Source organism: Bufo bufo, chromosome 2 (assembly GCF_905171765.1).
Source record: "Bufo bufo chromosome 2, aBufBuf1.1, whole genome shotgun sequence".
Taxonomy (NCBI): Eukaryota; Metazoa; Chordata; class Amphibia; order Anura; family Bufonidae; genus Bufo; species Bufo bufo.
The window spans coordinates 536,618,838-536,638,657 of record NC_053390.1 but is presented as its reverse complement, the minus strand read 5'-3'; the positions used below and the strand labels follow the sequence as shown (position 1 = coordinate 536,638,657).

At 41.8% G+C, this 19,820-nt stretch overlaps 1 protein-coding gene across 2 annotated transcripts in view; it reads right to left on the bottom strand.

Moving 5' to 3' along the window:
* HELQ (helicase, POLQ like) overlaps positions 1–19,820 on the bottom strand; it is a 44,164-nt gene that overhangs the window by 17,526 nt on the left and 6,818 nt on the right. For both annotated transcript variants that reach the window (XM_040418003.1, XM_040418001.1), the window contains exons 4-13: positions 17,060–17,726; positions 13,499–13,677; positions 12,675–12,875; positions 9,034–9,106; positions 6,339–6,436; positions 4,391–4,489; positions 3,585–3,730; positions 2,790–3,029; positions 1,031–1,172; positions 430–534 (exon numbers count right to left, since the gene is read on the bottom strand). In XM_040418003.1, the coding sequence (XP_040273937.1) occupies positions 430–534; positions 1,031–1,172; positions 2,790–3,029; positions 3,585–3,730; positions 4,391–4,489; positions 6,339–6,436; positions 9,034–9,106; positions 12,675–12,875; positions 13,499–13,677; positions 17,060–17,726 (1,950 nt within the window). The remainder of the gene's footprint in view (positions 1–429; positions 535–1,030; positions 1,173–2,789; positions 3,030–3,584; positions 3,731–4,390; positions 4,490–6,338; positions 6,437–9,033; positions 9,107–12,674; positions 12,876–13,498; positions 13,678–17,059; positions 17,727–19,820) is intronic.

Genomic DNA, 19,820 nt, shown 5'->3' with positions numbered 1-19,820 from the left:
TTCCTTCTGCCGCTGTTCATTTACAAAATGCAGCGGGAACTTGCTGGCATATGGCAACATCGCCACTGCAGCCAATCACTACCCTTAGCGTTCTACAACTGAGGACAGAGATTGGCTGCTGCAGTCACATGCCGTATAACTGCACATGACCAACAGTGTGACATCCATAGTGATGTGAAAGTGGACGAAACATCACTGCTGCAGTCAATCACTGTCATCAATGTTAGACCACTAAAGACTGTATACCGGAATGTACCTGCAGCGGTTTGTAAACAAGCAGTTGCAGAAGGACCAGACTAGCGACACAGACAACAACGCTGAAGAAATAAGATGATTTTATGATGTCGGACAACCCCATTTAGCACAATGTAGTTAAATTGCTCCTAGTTCCCCTGGTAGACGTAAAATATGAGCATTTTCAATACATACCTTCAGCCCAATTAATGAAAGCAGCAAACTTTGTAAACCTTTTCCACAGTCATGCATGAGATTGCTGTAACAGTTCTCTGGTGGTTTACTAACCAGTTCTCTAGCCTGAAAATGTAAAAGAATAACAAAAAAGCACGAGTCAGTGGTATGAAAGACATTTCGGGATTATGTAGGGCGGGTGTCATGTCACATGCGTAAAAAAGGAATGACGACTCCGGACCTTCTTCTAGCCATTGTGAGTCCCAAACCATTGAATAGGTGAGGAAACCCAGTTAATGGGATCCATCAGTTTTGCGCATTCTTTTCAGCAGACAGAATAGCACAGCGTGCAGCACCAGAAATGATCTGTGAACACAGCCTGGACATCACAAGCTCTAAACTGTACCAGGTCCGAATAACAATCTCCTAATAATGACACGTGAATAAGCGGATTCTAGAGACACCAGCCTCCGCTTATCATGACAACGCTCTTCTTACCATCGTATTACAAATTTCTCATGCTATATGCTATACTTAACGCCTTGGGCAGCAAAAATTCTATGAAAAAATAAAAAAAATAGGAAAAGAGACTTGATATATATTGCATAGGAATCTATATTACCATGTCTTTGTCTTTTTCCTGTAGGATAAGGATACTTTCCCCTGCACTGTCAATACCAGCTCGACCAGCCCGGCCAACCATCTGCTTATATTGGGCCCTCTTGAGGAAATCCTTAGCTACATAAGGTGCTCGCAAAATGACCCTGTAAGAGAGAGTACACCACGGTTTGCTTACCGGTAGAAAGATCTGAGCAGCCATTGTATACCTGTCATTTAGTGGTGCTTTGAGTTAAGGTGCCTTCACACCAGGCAGATATTTTTATAGAAAATTTTTGCAACTGAAAATCAGTTCCACCTCATGTGCAGAAATCCACGTGCTTTTCCCCAAAACAACCCCCAGTGGAAGGAGTGGAACAGATTTTCAGTTGCAGAAATTTTCTATAACAATATCTGAAAAGCTAAGCATGGTGCTTTTAAACTGCTTATTACAGACCTAAGAACCATGGCCATTCTATTTTACATGTTAACAGTTTGCCAGCATCTGCTTTTTGTCATGGGCTTGGTTTACATACAAGTTAACGGGCATCTGTCAGCAGATTTGTGCCTATCAAACTGGCGCTTGCAGCTGAAGGCATCTGTGTTCCCCTGTTCATATGTGCCCGCATTGCTGAGAAAAATAATATTTTCCTATATAAAATGACCCTCTACAAGCAACGGGGCATTGCCTTTATACCTAGAGGCTCAGCTCTCTCTGCAACTGCCGTGGCCTCTGCACTTTGACAGGGCCAGGCATGTGGGATTCCTGGCCTTGTCAGTCAAATGCAGAGGGCATGGCAGTTACACAGAGAGCCGAGCCTCTAGGTATAAAGGCAATGCCCCCATTGCATTTTTCTCAGCAATGTGGGCACATATGAACATTCAGCTGCCAAGTGCACATGGAACAGGTCAGCCAGTTTCATAGCTACAAATCTGCTGACAGAAATGCTGACTCTACTGTGTATATTTGGCATTGTTAAATATAATACTTAATGGATGCTGAAAATATCAGGGAAGTAATTAAAATGTTATTCCATGTCATAGATTGTAAGCTCTTGCGGGCAGTGCCCTTAGCCTCTTGTTTGAATTTACAGCCTGTTACTATGTAAAGTCTGATTCTGTCTATACATGTACCCAAATAATTAGAATATGTCAGTGCTATATAAATAATGACAAATAATCAAAAAAATATATTTTTAAAAGGTTCTCTCACAAAGACAATACAAAAAAAAACAAGAAAAAACAGGGAAGCCTGGTCTAGGAAATACATTTTTCCTGCAGGAGCAAATTAACGGGAAATGTACTATTACATGGCAGCTAGGGTGAAGGTTTTGACCGGGTGAATATCGCTCTTACAGAGCGCCTCTCTCTGTTCTGACACATGGTGGGGGACCCTATGTCCATATGCACTAATAAACCTCCAACCGTACAACAGAATTGTCATTAAATCGCTTGCCCCTGCTGATTCTGTCCCAGTCTACATAATTAAGCTGTCCTACTCTACATAGGAGAGTCTTCTCCAGTGGCTAGTGTGGAAATTAAAGACATGAAAAAATAACAAAGGTTATATATATTGATCACATGTTCCCTTTAGTTGGTGATGTAGAAATACAAGGCTTTAAAATAGATGTTTTGAGTGCCTCCTACTGAAGAACGCAATAGTGGAGGAAGAAGAAAGATGATGCCATTATGAAGGGGATTTCTTTTTTACCCTTTAGTGCCACTTTATAAATTTATCATTTCATTTAATAGTTAAGGGATCAGCTAAATTGGCTAGTACTGACCTTCTGGCAGGTAAATTGACCCCGGCTGCTAACGTAGACGTGCAAGTAAGGAGACACAGGACTCCTGAAGAATACGCTTCTTCTATCATTTTCCTCTCATCGCTAGTCAGTCCACTGTGATGGTAAGCAATACCGAAAGGAATAGTCCTCTTCAAAACTGGGCACATGGTTCCATTTCCTGCATTCTTCAAGTCTTCAACTAGAGCCTTCTTTTCTTCTTCTCTGTGACTCAAGTAACCCCTTCAACGCATAAGCAAAGTTACCAAGAAACTATATAGAAGAATATTTCCAAAAGTTTGTAACAAACTGATCATTTAAAACGGGTATTCCCATCTTAGACAATGGGGACATATTGTTAGGATATGCCCCCATTGTCTGATAGGTGCGGGTCCCACCTCTGGGACCCGCACCTACAAGGAGAACGGAGCGGAGAAAGTTGAGGAGGGCGCACTGCACATGCGCAGCCACCCTCCATTCATTTCTATGGAGCCGCCAAAAATAGCAGAGCGTTGGCTCAGCTATTCCTGGGAGAGGCAGGGAACTGCGCCTGGTGGTGAACGGACCCCGGGAAACCCTGGGTCCTCCAGCCACAACTCTCCCCGGCTCTGTTCTCCCTGTAGATGAGGGTCCCAGAGGTGGGACTCGCACCTATCAGACAATGGGGGCATATCCTAGCAATATGCCCCCATTGTCTAACATGGGATAACCCCTTTAAGAAGCTGTTCCAGAATTCACATGGGTATAACAGACCAAAAAGCATATGTAGCGACATATCATAAATGTTTAAAATCTTACTTATTGAGGTATTTGCAAATCATTTCTGCAACATTTTCACAGTTCTTTTTGGTAGGGCAGAAGACCAAACAGGAATAACTTGGAATGACCTCAGTCACCAAAGCAATAATGTGATCCGGATCTATTCTAAGCATGTTACTTGAATACTAATAACAAAAAGAAATGCACAAAATAAAAGAATTAGACCTTTAATGGCCACACATATGTAGTTTTATATTAAAAGAAAACAACAACAAAAAACTAAGGGTGTGCTATATTGAAAATTTAAAAATTTGGATTTTAATTTAGAGTACTCTAACTTAGAAAAATTAGCATCTGAGCATGCACAGCAGTCTTGACAATGTATTTCAGCTTTCAGTGACAGTGGAGGAACGGGGGAGGGCGCAACAGAAAAATATGCTTTTGATGGGGGTTAACCTGATGTAAAAAGGAATACCCCCAATAGAACCCCTATCAACCCCATTGTAACTGTAAGGTCCCTTTACATGGAATGACACAGCAGCAGATTGTCGGGAAGTAAGCAGTCCTTCCCGACAATCGCCTGCTCGTCAGCTGAGGAGACAGCTCCAGCAATCTCCTCCACAGTACGGGAAGCAGTGATGGCTAAAGCCATCGCTCCTCCCCATACTGCACTACTTACACAGCACAATCTGCTGCCGGCAAACAATTTTTGTGACTGCATAAAGGATCTGTTACCCTAAGAACGCTCGTTAGGTTTTATTGTGTTCAATTGGGCAACCTAACCAATTGGTTCCTTAGAAGAGTTTTAATAAAGAGGGTTAAAGTCGTCTGAAAGTTTGACTTACCTTGTAGTTTAGAACCCGTGATAATGTGAAGTTGTTTTCTGCTTTATTGTCAACTTCATATATACTGTCTCTTAATTTTACATACTCCTTTAATTCAACCTAAAAAAAAAAAAAAAAAAAAAAAAGGATACCCTGTGTATTACTAAACTTCGATATTCACAGTTGCCTTCCTAAGAGATAATTTATTGGGAATTCAGACTGTAGACCACACTGGGAATGAGAAAAGCTGCGGAATATGTTGTCGCTATATAACTAATAAAATCAATACGAACGATGACTGATTTACATTTGACATGGTTATCAGTGGATAGCAGGCAAAGACACCACTGAGAAACGGAAAGGTCCTTCAACCATTTCCCACCATAGCCAGTTTTCATTTTAGTTTTTCCTCCCCTCCTGCCAAGAGCCATAATAGCAATTCCGCTATTTTTCTGCCCCTTGTTTTTATAACATTAATATGCGGTAAAAAAAAAAAAAGACACAACGACCTCATTCTGCAGGTCAGTATGATTACACCAATACCACATTTTCGTAGTTTTTTTTTTATGTTTTACTACTTTTAGGAAAATTAAAACCCTTTTTTTTTTAAATTAGCTTTTATTGTCAAAATCTGACAACTTTTTTTTCTTTTGTCGATGGAGCTGTGTGAAGGCTTGTTTTTTTTCCATGGTGGGCAGAAGTTTTTATTGATACCATTTTAGGGTAAACATTTACAAAGAAAAAATGGTGCACTACAATGGAATATGCAATTGACAAAATATGGCTAAACCCTCACACTGATATTAAAATGAGACTTTTGCCAATATATTCTTATATCAAAAACATAGCGGAGCCCGCACACCACGTCAAGGTATCTCAAAGTGGCACGGGACCTAACGCTAACCTACCTGTGCTGTATGGGCAATTACAGGGGCATAAGGTCCGACACACAGAGAACAACTCCCAGTTACCTCCAACGTGAAATCACACATACAATGGGAGGAGGCTGTGAGTCCCACCTATCACCGGCTCATGTGACACAGGCCACACAGGTGCACCTGAATGTTACCATTAAATCAAAATCAAGGCACATTCAAACCTGGTTGCCACACCTCCGGGCATGCATGTACAGACAAAATAACAAAATAATGTGGTCATAAAAAGGCAGAAAGATGCTCAAAACCCCATATGCTGTTGCGCATATATATATTCGGGGGAGCAGATCCTCCACATGTGATCTGTTGCTAACAGCAATCACCAGCAAAAATGCATACAATGGAGGATGCCGGTGTAACGTTACATTACCCTACTTCGTGAGATTTCCCTACCTCCTAACTTCCTGTCGCACCGGAAATGACGTGTGGAGGCGCTCCTTAGTTTTGACGATCTGCGCATGCGCAAAAGGACAGTTTTGGGAAAATCTCACTGCGGAGTTCAGCAGCACACCGGGACACTGCGCATGCGCAGGAGAGCCGAAGTAGGGAAATATTACGGCCCATTGCGCAAGCGCGGATAACTCCTGAAAATCCATCGATCTCTGCGCCTGCGCAGTGTGAGGGTAGGGAAAAATTACGTCCAAGTGCGCAAGCGCCGAGGGTAGTATAAATATCCATTTCGCAAGCGCTGCTAACCCTTTGCTGGAGCTATATTTCCCTACTTCGTCTCCCCTGCGCATGCGCAGTGTCCCGGTGTGCTGCTGAACTCCGCAGTGAGATTTTCCCTAAACTGTCCTTTTGCGCATGCGCAGATCGTCAAAACTAAGGAACGCCTCCACACATAATTTCCGGTGCGACAGGAAATTAGGAGGTAGGGAAATCTCATGAAGTAGGGTAATGTAACGTTACAACGGCAGCGGACAACATAATACAGTATACATTGGTATACCAGTTTAACTGTATTGAAAAGTGTAGATACTCATCAAATCTTGTACCCCTACCTGTGTAGAAAAGAATATAATGCAAACACTTACGGGTCTGAAGTTATCTGTATAATAATCTGCCTTAAGGAATTGTTGTAGCTCATCAACATTGTTTAATGTTGCACTCATGCCAATGATCTGTGTGGTTTCTGTGAATTAGAGAAAGCCTATTATTAATATTAGCAATTTATCTAAAGGTCTCATCCAGGAAGACTACCCTTAGGCTACAATCACACGAGAGTAAAAAAAAAAAAAAAAAAAAAATGGCCATGAAAAACGGACACTTTTTCATAGCCATTTTCAACCAGTTTTGCATTCATTTTCTGACCATCTGGTCATTTTTAATGGCTGTTTTGTATCAGTTTCTAACGGCTGTTAAAAACGGGCATTATGGAAGGGATGATTTTCATTGGCTTTTTTTTTTTTTTAAATAAAATCCCAACGCCTGCAGTATACATAATGTAACCATAGTGCCCCCTTGCAGTAATAATGTCCCCCAGCAGTAAAAATGTCCACCATAGTGGCACCCAGAAGTAAGCAGTAATATTGTTCCCCCCAATGTTGGTCTCAGCTCTAAAAATGTGTTTTTTTTGTTTGTTTTTTTAAGAAGGGAAAAAAAAATAATTACTCATCTCATCCACTTGCACGCGCAGCGGCAGTAGCTCCTTTCTTGATGCTGAAGGACCTGCGCTCAAGTGTGATGACATCACCATGCACTCCCAGCATGATCGGCGGTCCTTCAGCATCAAGAAAAAAAGAGACTGCCTCTGCGCATGCAAGTGGATGAGGTGGGCAATTTATTTTAACCTCTAAAAGGCGATTGTGCACTAGTGTACCCATTTTTAACAGCTGTTAGACGGGTGCACTCCTGTCTAACAACTGTTAAAAAGCGGTCCCACCGATTTCAATGGGGTCCATCTGGTCTAAAATATAGACACATTCTATTTTTTGACAGCCCCTATTCACTGGCCATGTGAATAGCCCCATTGACTTCAATTTGCTCTAAAACCAGCCTTGTGACAGCAGTTGCAAAAAACGTCCTTCACCCGTCCGTCTGTCACTTTCGTGTGAATGTAGCTCTAAGTGTAGCGTTGTCTAACATACTGTAGGATCCCTTCAGATGAAACATAACATCAGAACATAAGGAATTTATATAGCTGTATACCGTCGATATATTGACACATGTGAGATTTGCCCCATGTAAACCCGCCATTACACTACAGATTTCTGTTACTGGAAAACTGCCAAAACTGTAATCAGACGACACTCTTTGATCAGAGCAACACATTTTGCACCGAGTGCCAAAGGGGCATACGTATTTCACAAATTCATTTAGTTTTGGAATTCAGTGGTTGCAAAGAGATCATAATGTACATCAATGTCCTCTTCTCACCTGTATCTACACCACATCAGAATAAAGCTCCACGTAGCTGGGAGAAGAGACCCATCCGGACTTAGTTGTTGCAATGGCGTTTTTTAATTAGTGCAGTATATAGCTGGTGCGTGAATTTATTTGAGGCCAGTTGGCACAAAGAGAGTAGTCATTATAGCGTAGGGTCCCATCGAAATTGGTGGATGTGCACAAATGATATCTGCCTAGTGGATATGGCATTAGTTCATATATTCAATGTTTGCAAAATGCAGTTGCATTATGTTTGGTTCTGTATGGTCCGACATGGCGGCTCGCTTGTGTTTTAATATACGCCATGTGCTGCCTGTTTTGTTTTTGCAGTAATGTTCCGAAGTTGCCACAAATGACTAAACCAATAGAGCACTACAATGCATGCATTAGGGAATACCATACTTAACTCTCTAGGATTCATCATGCCTGTATTTTGCCACAGAAGCATTGCTTAATAAGGCAGGTGTCGGAAATATTTTTTTTTATATTGTGTTGCAACAGCATTTCCGTTTATGCTGAAAAATATCTTGAACATTAAGGGCTGTGCTCCACTGAAGCACTGAGCACCTACTCTATTTTCCCATTGATACATTATCATAAAGAATATTACTATAGATATATTATCTATTAATATCTACTATTCTAGATAATATATTATAGATAAGGTTGCATACGGTATTTCATTACAGCTTCATTATCATTACAGACAGAAACTGACTTTAAAGTGCATTAGGCCTCCTGCACACGAACGTGTGCGCCCCAAGGCACGAACACCGTCCGTGGGGCAGCCGCAGAGGATCACCGACCCATTCCCTTTAATGGGTCCGCGATCCGGCCGTTCCGCAAAAAGATAGGACGTGTTCTATCTCTTTGAGGAACGGAAGTAAGGGACGAAACACCATGGAAGCACTCCGTAGTGCTTCCATAGGGTTCCATTCCGCACCTCCGGACCCATTGAAGTGAATGCGGAATGCACTAAGAAACGGTGCCCGTGTATTGTGGATTTTTTTTTTTTTTTTTTGCGGATCCATTGTAACAATGCCTAAAACGGACAAGAATAGGACATGTTATATATTTTTTTGCGGGGCTACAGAATGGACATACTGATGCGGACCCAAAAAAAGATATAACATGTCCTATTCTTGTCCGTTTTAGGCATTGTTACAATGGATCCGCAAAAAATAAAAATAAAAATCCACAATACACGGGCACCGTTTCTTTGGGTTGGTGCGTGCACTTTCCCCTGGACTGAAGTTCATAAATCTATCTCACAGCATCTGTCATAGTTTCATATATGGTTTAGTATGTACAGTATGTCAATTCATGCAGTCTCTAAAAACTTACCACTTGTGTACATTATCTTAGCAAGAGTCATTTCTAAAATTGCACCTCGACTCCCCTCACTAAGCATATGCAACTAATGGAAAAAAAAAAAAAAAGGAAACTGTTTAATACAGTATAAAGATGTCAACTAGTCACAGAATTGGTTTCATTTTTTAATCAATTTTACATGAAATGGATCAGTAAAAAAAAAAAATGGACCACACAGGTATGGCACCAGTGTACAGTCGTGGCCAAAGGTTTTGAGAATGACACAAATATTAGTTTTCACAAAGTTTGCTGCTAAACTGCTTTTAGATCTTTGTTTCAGTTGTTTCTGTGATGTAGTGAAATATAATTACACGCACTTCATACGTTTCAAAGGCTTTTATCGACAATTACATGACATTTATGCAAAGAGTCAGTATTTGCAGTGTTGGCCCTTCTTTTTCAGGACCTCTGCAATTCGACTGGGCATGCTCTCAATGAACTTCTGGGCCAATTCCTGACTGATAGCAACCCATTCTTTCATAATCACTTCTTGGAGTTTGTCAGAATTAGTGGGTTTTTATTTGTCCACCCGCCTCTTGAGTATTGTTCTCAATGGGATTAAGATCTGGGGAGTTTCCAGGCCATGGACCCAAAATGGCAACGTTTTGGTCCCCGAGCCACTTAGTTATCACTTTTGCCTTATGGCACGGTGCTCCATCGTGCTGGAAAATGCATTGTTCTTCACCAAACTGTTGTTGGATGAAGTTGCTGTTGGAGGGTGTTTTGGTACCATTCTTTATTCATGGCTGTGTTTTTGGGCAAAATTGTGAGTGAGCCCACTCCCTTGGATGAGAAGCAACCCCACACATGAATAGGCCAGGATGCTTTACTGTTGGCATGAGACAGGACTGATGGTAGCGCTCACCTTTTCTTCTCCGGACAAACCTTTTTCCAGATGCCCCAAACAATCGGAAAGAGGCTTCATTGGAGAATATGACTTTGCCCCAGTCCTCAGCAGTCCATTCACCATACTTTCTGCAGAAGATCAATCTGTCCCTGATGTTTTTTTTGGAGAGAAGTGGCTTCTTTGCTGCCATTCTTGACACCAGGCCATCTTCCAAAAGTCTTCGCCTCTCTGTTCGTGCAGATGCGCTCACACCTGCCTGCTGCCATTTCTGAGCAAGCTCTGCACTGGTGGCACTCCGATCCCGCAGCTGAATCCTCTTTAGGAGACGATCCTGGCGCTTGCTGGACTTTCTTGGACGCCCTGAAGCCTTCTTAACAAGAATTGAACCTCTTTCCTTGAAGTTCTTGATGATCCTATAAATTGTTGATTGAGGTGCAATCTTAGTAGCCACAATATCCTTGCCTGTGAAGCCATTTTTATGCAACGCAATGATGGCTGCACGCGTTTCTTTGCAGGTCACCATGGTTAACAATGGAAGAACAATGATTTCAAGCATCACCCTCCTTTTAACATGTCAAGTCTGCCATTTTAACCCAATCAGCCTGATATAATGATCTCCAGCCTTGTGCTCGTCAACATTCTCACCTGAGTTAACAAGACGATTACTGAAATCTCAGCAGGTCCTTTAATGACAGCAATGAAATGCAATGGAAAGGTTTTTTTGGGATTAAGTTAATTTTCATGGCAAAGAAGGACTATGCAATTCATCTGATCACTCGTCATAACATTCTGGAGTATATGCAAATTGCCATTATAAAAACTTAAGCAGCAACTTTTCCAATTTCCAATATTTATGTAATTCTCAAAACTTTTGGCCACGACTGTACAGTTCATGGTTTTCACTGACCCACTGAATAGACTGGAGTGTTTGGTCTAACATATGGAGGAAAGTAGTGAAAAAAAAAAAAAAAATTTAATAAAGGAATATGCAAATTAAAATCAATGGATTTGTGTGCCGTCCTTGAAGAACATGGATAGCACATGTACATGAATCACTGACATGTGAATATGTCCTTACTCAGTGACCACTGAAATCAACTTCTAATGCAGAGGTCCCCATGAGGTCTTTACACCCCAACAGGGCGTTGTTTGATGGCAATATCTCTTTATTTACTATGCTTGTATGAACAAGGTACCTGAAGAAAGGTGGACCTCTCATTCCTGGCTGTTTATTTAAGAGGACCTGTCACCATCCTGACATTCCCTGTGCAATAACAGTTCTGGAACATCTATTATGTCTGTATGTTGTGCCATTCCTTTATTATTTCTACTAGAAGTTATAAATGAATTGCCATTAGCCTTCAGTAAGGGTACAGACGGGAGGTAACAAGTTGGTGGTGTGTACCTGCGCAGTCTGAAAATGGCAGCACTGATTGAATAGAGTCAGACTGTGCAGGTACACCCCCAACTGGTTACCTCCCCTCTGTACCCTTACTGAAGGCTAATAGCAATTCATTCGTAACTTCTAGTAGAGATAATAAAGGAATGGCAGAACATACAGACATAAGAATAGATGCTCCAGAATTGTTATTACACAGGGAATGCATGTACCTGTTAAAACAGGAATGTCAGGAGTGGTGAAAGGTCCTCTTTAAATTATATTAGTGCTGGTAGATCTCTGTATGACTTGGGATACATGCACACGAACGTTGTTTGTTTCTGTGTCCGTTCCATTTTTTTTGCGGATAGGATGCAGATCCATTCATTTCAACGGGTCTGCAAAAAATGCGGACAGCACACCGTGTGCTGTCCGCATCAGTATGTCCGTTCTGTAACCCCTGCAAAAAAATATATAACATGTCCTATTCTTGTCCGTTTTAGTCATTGTTACAATGGATCCGCAAAAAAAAACAAAAAAAACTATGGCATACGGAGGTCATCCGTTTTCTTGTGGATCCGCAATTTGCAGACCGCAAAACACATACGGTTGTGTGCATATAGCCTTAGGGCTCATGCACATGAACGTATTTTCTTTCTGCTTCTATTCAGTTTTTTTGCGGACCGTATGTGGAACCATTCCCTTCAATGGGTCCGCAAAAATAACGGAAGGTACTCAGTGTACATTCCGTTTCCGTATTTCCATTCAGCAAAAAAGTAGTACATGTCCTATTACTGTCCACAAAAAATACAAAACACATCCGTATGGATATGTTTTGTGGAAATGTAACAGAAGAGGACTTAGAGAAAAAAAAAAACTTCGGATACGGAACAACGGATCAGTGAAAAACGGACCGCAAAACAACAACGGTCGGGTGCATGAACCCTTACAGCGAGCGCTGGAGAAGTAATTTACAAAGGAGCTTAGTACCCAGGAGCGGTGAAGATGGAAAGATAATCTGTAAGGATAACAGACTCTTTAGCTAAAGCAGGTCATACAAATTAGATAAATGTACCCGCCAAATACGGTGGGACCAAGGGACCATGCAAAATGTACGTAGATGTCCTAGCCCTGCCCTGACTGCGTGCCTGCTGATCGACGGATATCCCGGGTGTGGAGAAACCCTTTAAAAATAAGAAATCTTGGAAAACCTCTTTAGCTGCACCATTCTCTTTCCAATATGGTGCTGGGGTGAGATATGGCCCCAGATGCCACAAGTGGTTGGGAAGTAGACATTAGTGGCCCTCTGCAGAGTGAAACCACAGAGGAGTGAGGACATGCACATTAGCAAGAGTGGCTCACCTACACACATACATAAAGATAACTTACCTCATCAACAACTACAAGGCCCAGATCACTAATTCGCTCCGTTTCAATCAAGGAGTTAACAAGACTGTGACCTTTTTCAATGGTTGCAATGTACAGAGCTTTTTTCGTTCTTCTTTTTATTGGAGGAAATCTTCCTTTACTGCCAGCGTACTCCTCTATCAAAAACTCCAGCTCCACTCCAAAACTGGACAAGCCACGAACCTTGGAAAGCAAATGAAATATCGCAGATATCAAATATCCACAGATTATGCCATAAACATATGAACCCACCACTGGTACCCTGATGGCATTCCTGGTGAAGTAGCCACCAGCTGCCACATCCTGCCAGGGGCTTAGTAGAGGGGTTGCCTTGCATATTTGGTCCGCTGCCAATCAACTGTTCAGGACAGGCCACCACAGCTCAGACTTAGTAAAAGTTGGACAACTCCTTTAAAGCAAAAATCCAGCCAAAAACTGAAACTTCAGCTTATGCCTGGAGTCTTGGCACAATGTATTTCTATCAAATTTTTATTTGCTTCGTCTCCTGGGAGAGGAGGGTAGGGAGCCATGATTCAAACTTTGGGTAGTTGTAGGGGGACATTATTTTTAGGTATTCCCAGAATTTCAGAAAAGATACAGAATAAACTATTACAGCTAATAAATGTATGGGATGATATTACTACATTGTAGCAGTCGACTAAAGAATACTACCCTGATGTCAGGTCTTGCCCTGCATACTTTTCCTTGGCTGATGATATGGTAATACGGAAAGATTAACAAAATTGTAACTTGTGGGATTTATGGAGTAGCTGAAAAGTCTAAATTTGCCACTAACCAAAACCCACCTTCTCCTGCACAATGGCCACATATGGTAAGATCATCAGTACATCTTTTTTCCTGCACAGAAGTTCCTGAAGTATTACAATTTCTGCAACAAGAGTTTTGCCACCACTTGTTGGTAGGGAATAAATCAAGTTCTTCCTCTGCCGTAGGGATTCCAAAGTTAGGCACGTATGCTGCCAGTCTGGAAGATATAAATGGGAGATTTTATACTGCAGTTTAAACAAACCCAATTATCACATGGCACAGATCCATGGCAATGAAATCCAAGGTCAGCCACAGGTATCTGCACAGATTCCACACTGGATTTTACCACACAACTAGAAGGTTGTAGGCTCATACCCTAACCCTTCTCTGCAACAAGCCCGTTTCATATAAGATGCTGAGTTATGATAGAAGAGGCGGCAAATTATAATGAGGTGGTTATTATGGGGGACTTCAACTACCCAGATATAGACTGGGAAACTGAAAGCTGTACATCTTATAAAGGAAACAGGTTCTTGGCAATAACCAAAGACAATTACCTTTCCCAACTGGTTCAGGACCCGACTAGAGGGACGGCCATACTAGACTTAATATCAACCAATAGACCTGACAGAACAACAGATGTGCAGGTTGGGGGACACCTGGGGAATAGTGACCATAAAGTAATAACCTTCCAATTATCCTTCAAACGTGTGTTTCTACAGGGAGGTACAAAAATACCAAACTTCAAAAAAGCTAAATTTAGGTAACTAAGAGAGGCCATAGGTGTAACTAACTGGGACAAAGTCCTCAAAAATAAAAATACCGCCACAAAATGGGATATTTTTAAAAGCATCCTAAAATCTAATTGTGAGAGGTACATACCTTATAGGAATAAAGGGTTAAGGAACAAGAAGAAACCAATGTGGATAAAGAGAACTGTAAAGAAGGCAATAAATGACAAAAAGAAAGCATTTAAAATCACTAAAACAGGAGGGTAGCGAGGAAGCACTGAAAAACTATAAGGAAAAAAATAGAATATGTAAAAAAAACAAATAAAAGCCGCCAAACTAGAGACCGAGAGATTAATTGCCAAAGAGAGCAAAACTAACCCTAAAATGTTCTTCAATTATATAAATGGTAAAAAGTATAAATCTGAAGGTGTCGGCCCCTTACAGAGTAATGAGGGGGGGGGGGGAATTGCAGAGAGCAATGAGGAAAAAGCAAAGCTATTAAATATTTTCTTCTCCACTGTATTCACTGAGGAAAATAAACTGTCAGATGAAATGCAAAATGTAAAAGTAAAGTCCTCATTAAAAGTGCCCTGTCTGACCCAGGAAGAAGTACAACAGCGACTTAAAAAGATGAAAATAGACAAATGGCCAGGACCAGATGGCCTACACCCCCGTATACTAAGAGAATTAAGTAATGTCATAGCCAGACCCTTATATCTGATATTTACAGACTCTATACTGACAGGGAGTGTTCCACAGGATTGGCGCATAGCAAATGTGGTGTCAATATTCAAAAAGGGCGCAAAAACAGACCCCAGAAACTATAGGCCGGTAAGTTTGTGGTTAAACTGTTTGAAGGTTTTCTAAGAGATGCTATCTTGGAGGATCTCAATGAAAACAAGCAAAAAACATCATATCAGCATGGCTTCATGAGGGATGGGTCATTTCAAACTAATTTAATCAGTTTCTATGAGGTGGTAAGCTCTAGACTTGACAGTGGTAAATCAATGGATGTCTTATATCTGGACTTCTCCAAAGCATTTGACACTGTACCACATAAAAGGTTAGTATATAAAATGAGAATGCTCGGACTGGGAGAAAATGTCTATATGTGGGTAAGTAACTGGCTGAGTGATAATAACCACCCTCTGTTTTCTATCGGTACACACTCAGATTGGGTCACTGTCACTAGTGGGGTAACTCAGGGGTCAGTATTGGGCCCTATTCTCTTTAATATATTAATGATCTTGTAAAAGGCTTGCACAGTAAAATATCAATTTTTGCAGATGACACTAAACTGTGTAAAGAAATTGACACGGAAGAGGACAATATACTGCTACAGATGGATCTGGATAGATTGGAGGCTTGGGCAGAGAAGTGGCAGATGAGGTTTAACTCTGACAAATGTAAGGTTATGCACATGGGAAGGAATAATGCAAATCACCCGTAAATACTAAATGGTAAAACACTGGGTAACACTGACATGGAAAAGGACCTAGGAATTTTAATAAACAGCAAACTAAGCTGTAAAAAACAGTGTCAGGCAGCTGCTGCCAAGGCCAATAGGATAATGGGTTGCATCAAAAGGGGCATAGATGCCCGTGATGAGAACATAGTCCTACCACTTTACAAATTACTAGTCAGACCCCACATGGAGTACTGGGTACAGTTCTGGGCTCCTGTGAACAAGGCAGACATAGCAGAGCTGGAGAGGGTACAGAGGAGGGCAACTAAAGTAATAACTGGAATGGGGCAACTACAGTACCCTGAAAGATTATCAACATTAGGGTTAGGCCTAGTTCACACAAACGTTTTTTTTTTGCGAGTGTACGGGCCATTTTTTTGTGTTTCGTATACGGTCCGTATACAGAACCATTCATTTCAATGGTTCTGCATTAAAAACGGAATGTGTTCCGTAAGCATTCCGTTTCCGTATTTCCATTCAAAGATAGAACATGTCCTATTATTGCCCGCAAATCACGTTCCGTGGCTCCATTCAAGTCAATGGGTCCGCAAAAAAAAGTGAACACATACGGAAATGCATCCGTATGTCTTCCGTATCCGTTCCGTTTTTGCTGAACCATCTATTGAAAATGTTATGCCCAGCCCAATTTTTTCTATGTAATTACTGTATACTGTACATGGCATACAGAAAAACAGAAAGGAAACACAACGGAACAACGGATCCGTGAAAAACGGAACCGCAAAAAACTATAAAAGCCATAAGTTCGTGTGAACTAGGCCTTATTCACTTTATAAAAAAGACGACTGAGGGGAGATCTAATAACTATGTATAAATATATCAGGGGTCAGTGCAGAGATCTATCCCATCATCTATTTATCCCCAGGACTGTGACTGTGACGAGGGGACATCCACTGCATCTGGAGGAAAGGTTTGTACACAAACATAGAAGAGGAGTCTTTACGGTAAGAGCAGTGAGACTATGGACCTCTCTGCCTGAGGAGGTGGTGATGGCGAGTTCACTAAAAGAGTTCAAGAGGGGCCTCGATGTATTTCTGGAGTGTAATAATATTACAGGCTATGGCTACTAGAGAGGGGTCGTTGATCCAGGGAGTTATTCCGATTGCCTGATTGGAGTCGGGAAGGAATTTTTTCCCCCTTAAGTGGGGGAAATTGGCTTGTACCTCACAGTTTTTTTTTTTGCCTTACTCTGGATCAACTTGCAGGATGATAGGGCGAACTGGATGGACAAATGTCTTTTTTCGGCCTTATATACTATGTTACTATGGCTTCCCAGTTTAGGAAACATTTCTCAGGGGTTCCCCATGATAATAAAGTTAGGAATCCCAAATTCATACAACTCATGTGGCTTTAAATGACATCACAAAATGGAAGGTTCCAATTACCATAAAGTTTCTTGATGCCTCTATACTGTTCAATAAGATCAGCGACTTTGCTGGGTAAACCATAAAATGGACCCAAGTCAATTTCAGAAGAGGTTTCCATAGTCTTTTGTGCCACATTAAGTTCCTCCATAATAACAGTTTCTTTAATTTGCATAGTCCTCGAGATTTGCGCTGTATGTACTTTAGCATTACCAGCCAATGTGTTCTTGAGACTGTCCCGCAGACTTTTCCTTTTCCCATCTTTTGGATTTGTATGAGAGGCAATGGATGTGTATGGAACACCTACTTGATCAATGCTGCTCACATTAAGCTTTTGTTCAGCATTTGCAGCACTAGAATTTTGTTTAACATCTTCATAGAAAAGCTGTGAACAAGGAAGATCATCAAAGAAATCCTCAGTTAGAGGTTTCGAGTCATGATCTCCTCCTGTAAGTACTACATTTAGCTTTGATTGGTTTGGTAACTCTTCTTCTGGAGCTGTGGACTTAGAGGGCTTGACCGGAGTCACAAACCGAACAGAGTGTTCTGGTTTCAGAGTAAGAACAGGTAAAGTGCTTGCAGTCTCCCGTGCACACTTCTCCTCTAAATAATTTATTTGGGCTAGTAAAGATGGGTCCTCGGCAAAGCTGTCATATTCTCCAAACATGTCGTCATCGCTGCCATAGTCCTGAACAGAAGAAAGACAGTGAACAATCTACTTCTTATAAATTCTCTAAAATAAAAGTCAAGAATGAATTAAACTTCTCAAGTGTACAGTTTCTTCAAACATTAATCCACACATAAAAAAACATTTAACAGTCTTGGTTCCTTATCCTCTCCATCCAGAGTTCTTCAGAAATGTAATTTTTTCAGCCTGCAAATATCCCAGATGCAAAGTCTGATAGAACAGAAATAGAGCAATACAGTTGTGACACAGAGAAACAGACAAATTCACTGAGCACTTGTCATAATTAAAGGGGTTGGCCCATCACACACATTGGATATCACAGGTCAGATAGGTGCAGGTCCCACCACTAGAACCTGCCCCTATCTCATAAGCAGGTCCTCCAAAGTGAACAAGGATGCACCGCGCAAGCATGGGCACTCTCTATTCACTCCTATGGGAGTGCTGAAAATAGCTGAGCGTCGGCTCAGTTGTTTCCAGAACTCCTATAGAGGTGAATGGAGAGGTGGCCGCGTTTGCAAGGTGCACTCTACATTCACTTTTATGGAAGTTCCAAAAAAAGCCTAGTGAGGTCGCTTGGCTCTTTTCGGAACTCCCACAGAAGTTGCCTCTATGCCACACCTCGTATATCATAGCAAGAGTTAGGCTACTTCCACACTAGCGGCAGGCTGTTCTGGTTGGGGAACAGCCTGCCGGATCCGTGCTGCCGGAAGTCCGCTCCGGCCCCATTCACTATAATGAGTGCGGGCCGGAGGTTCGGCCGCAGCATGGCAAACATGCTGAGAGGCGGCCGGAATAAAACTACGACATGTCCATCTGGCCTGCCCCGATTATAGTGAATGGGGCCAGAGCGGACTTCCGGAGGCACGGTGCACTAGCGGCAGCACGGATCCGGCAGAACAGGAAGGCGGAGAAGGCTGCCGCTAGTGTGGAGCATCCAACAGTATCACCTGTGGGACTAGTATTCTAGCAGTTCCTGAGCCATCCTCTTGGCCTTACCTCCTTATGTGTTGCTGATTAGAGGCTAAATAATACAACCATGCACAGTGAGTAGCCAACCCTCCAGATTCCTTATCCCTCTGCAAATATTCAACCTTAATTCTAGCAAGCTGCTTTTTTCAGAGTAGGTTATGAAACACTGGAAGCCACACTGGGGCATTGTGGAATATAAAAAGCAACCAGGGTAAAGAATTATTTTTACCAGGTTATCTCTACCTATAACCAACACCGGAAACTTACACCGTGGCACAGAGATGTATAGGGTCTACATAGGTACTTATAGCTACTTGGGATACCCTGACTTCAGACTATTAGCATATGCATGAGATGGTATGTTCATGTGTCTGTCTTCCATTAATTGTAAACCGACAACCCCCCAACTGGTATCACATATAACCCCCCCCCCCCCCCCCCCCCAATTGGGCCACATTTGCATGATGATTAGGTTATTACCGGTGTATCTACAAAGCTTTATGGAAATCAGCAGTCTGTCAGCAGTTTTAACCATGCTAAACTGCTGACATGACTAGATAGGTGCTGGGGAGAGGAGGACAAACATAACTTTTGTGGAGCTTTTTTCATCAGTAGTGGTGAGAATATGAAGTTTTATTCTGCTCTTGCAAGGTGGCAGAGCCTCATTGTGAAATGCTGTCTGCGTTGAGCTGCTTCATAGTCATTCCCCTCTGTTCTGAGCGGAAACAGTAGTGGTCTTCTGGTTGTATGCTACAGTGGTCACTCCGAACAGAGGGGAGGGGCTGTGAAGCAGCACAATGCAGAGAGGATTTCACAGTGAAGCTCCCCCTCCTAGGCCCTTACAGGAGCAGAATAAAACTTCTTACTCACACTACTCCTTTTTTTTTTTTTTAAATTAGAAGAAAGAAAGAGCTTCACAAAGGGTATGCTTGTCCTACTCTCCCCAGCTCCTACCTAATGTTGACAGCAGTTTATCATGGTCAAAACTGCTGACATACTCCCTTTAAACAAGATCCAGAACATGATCAGAAGAGCCTGGTTACAGCGCAAAACTAACATTTTCTTTATATGCGACAACAAATGTTATGTGATAAATGTGTCACGGCGCGGTGTGGGTGGTAAACT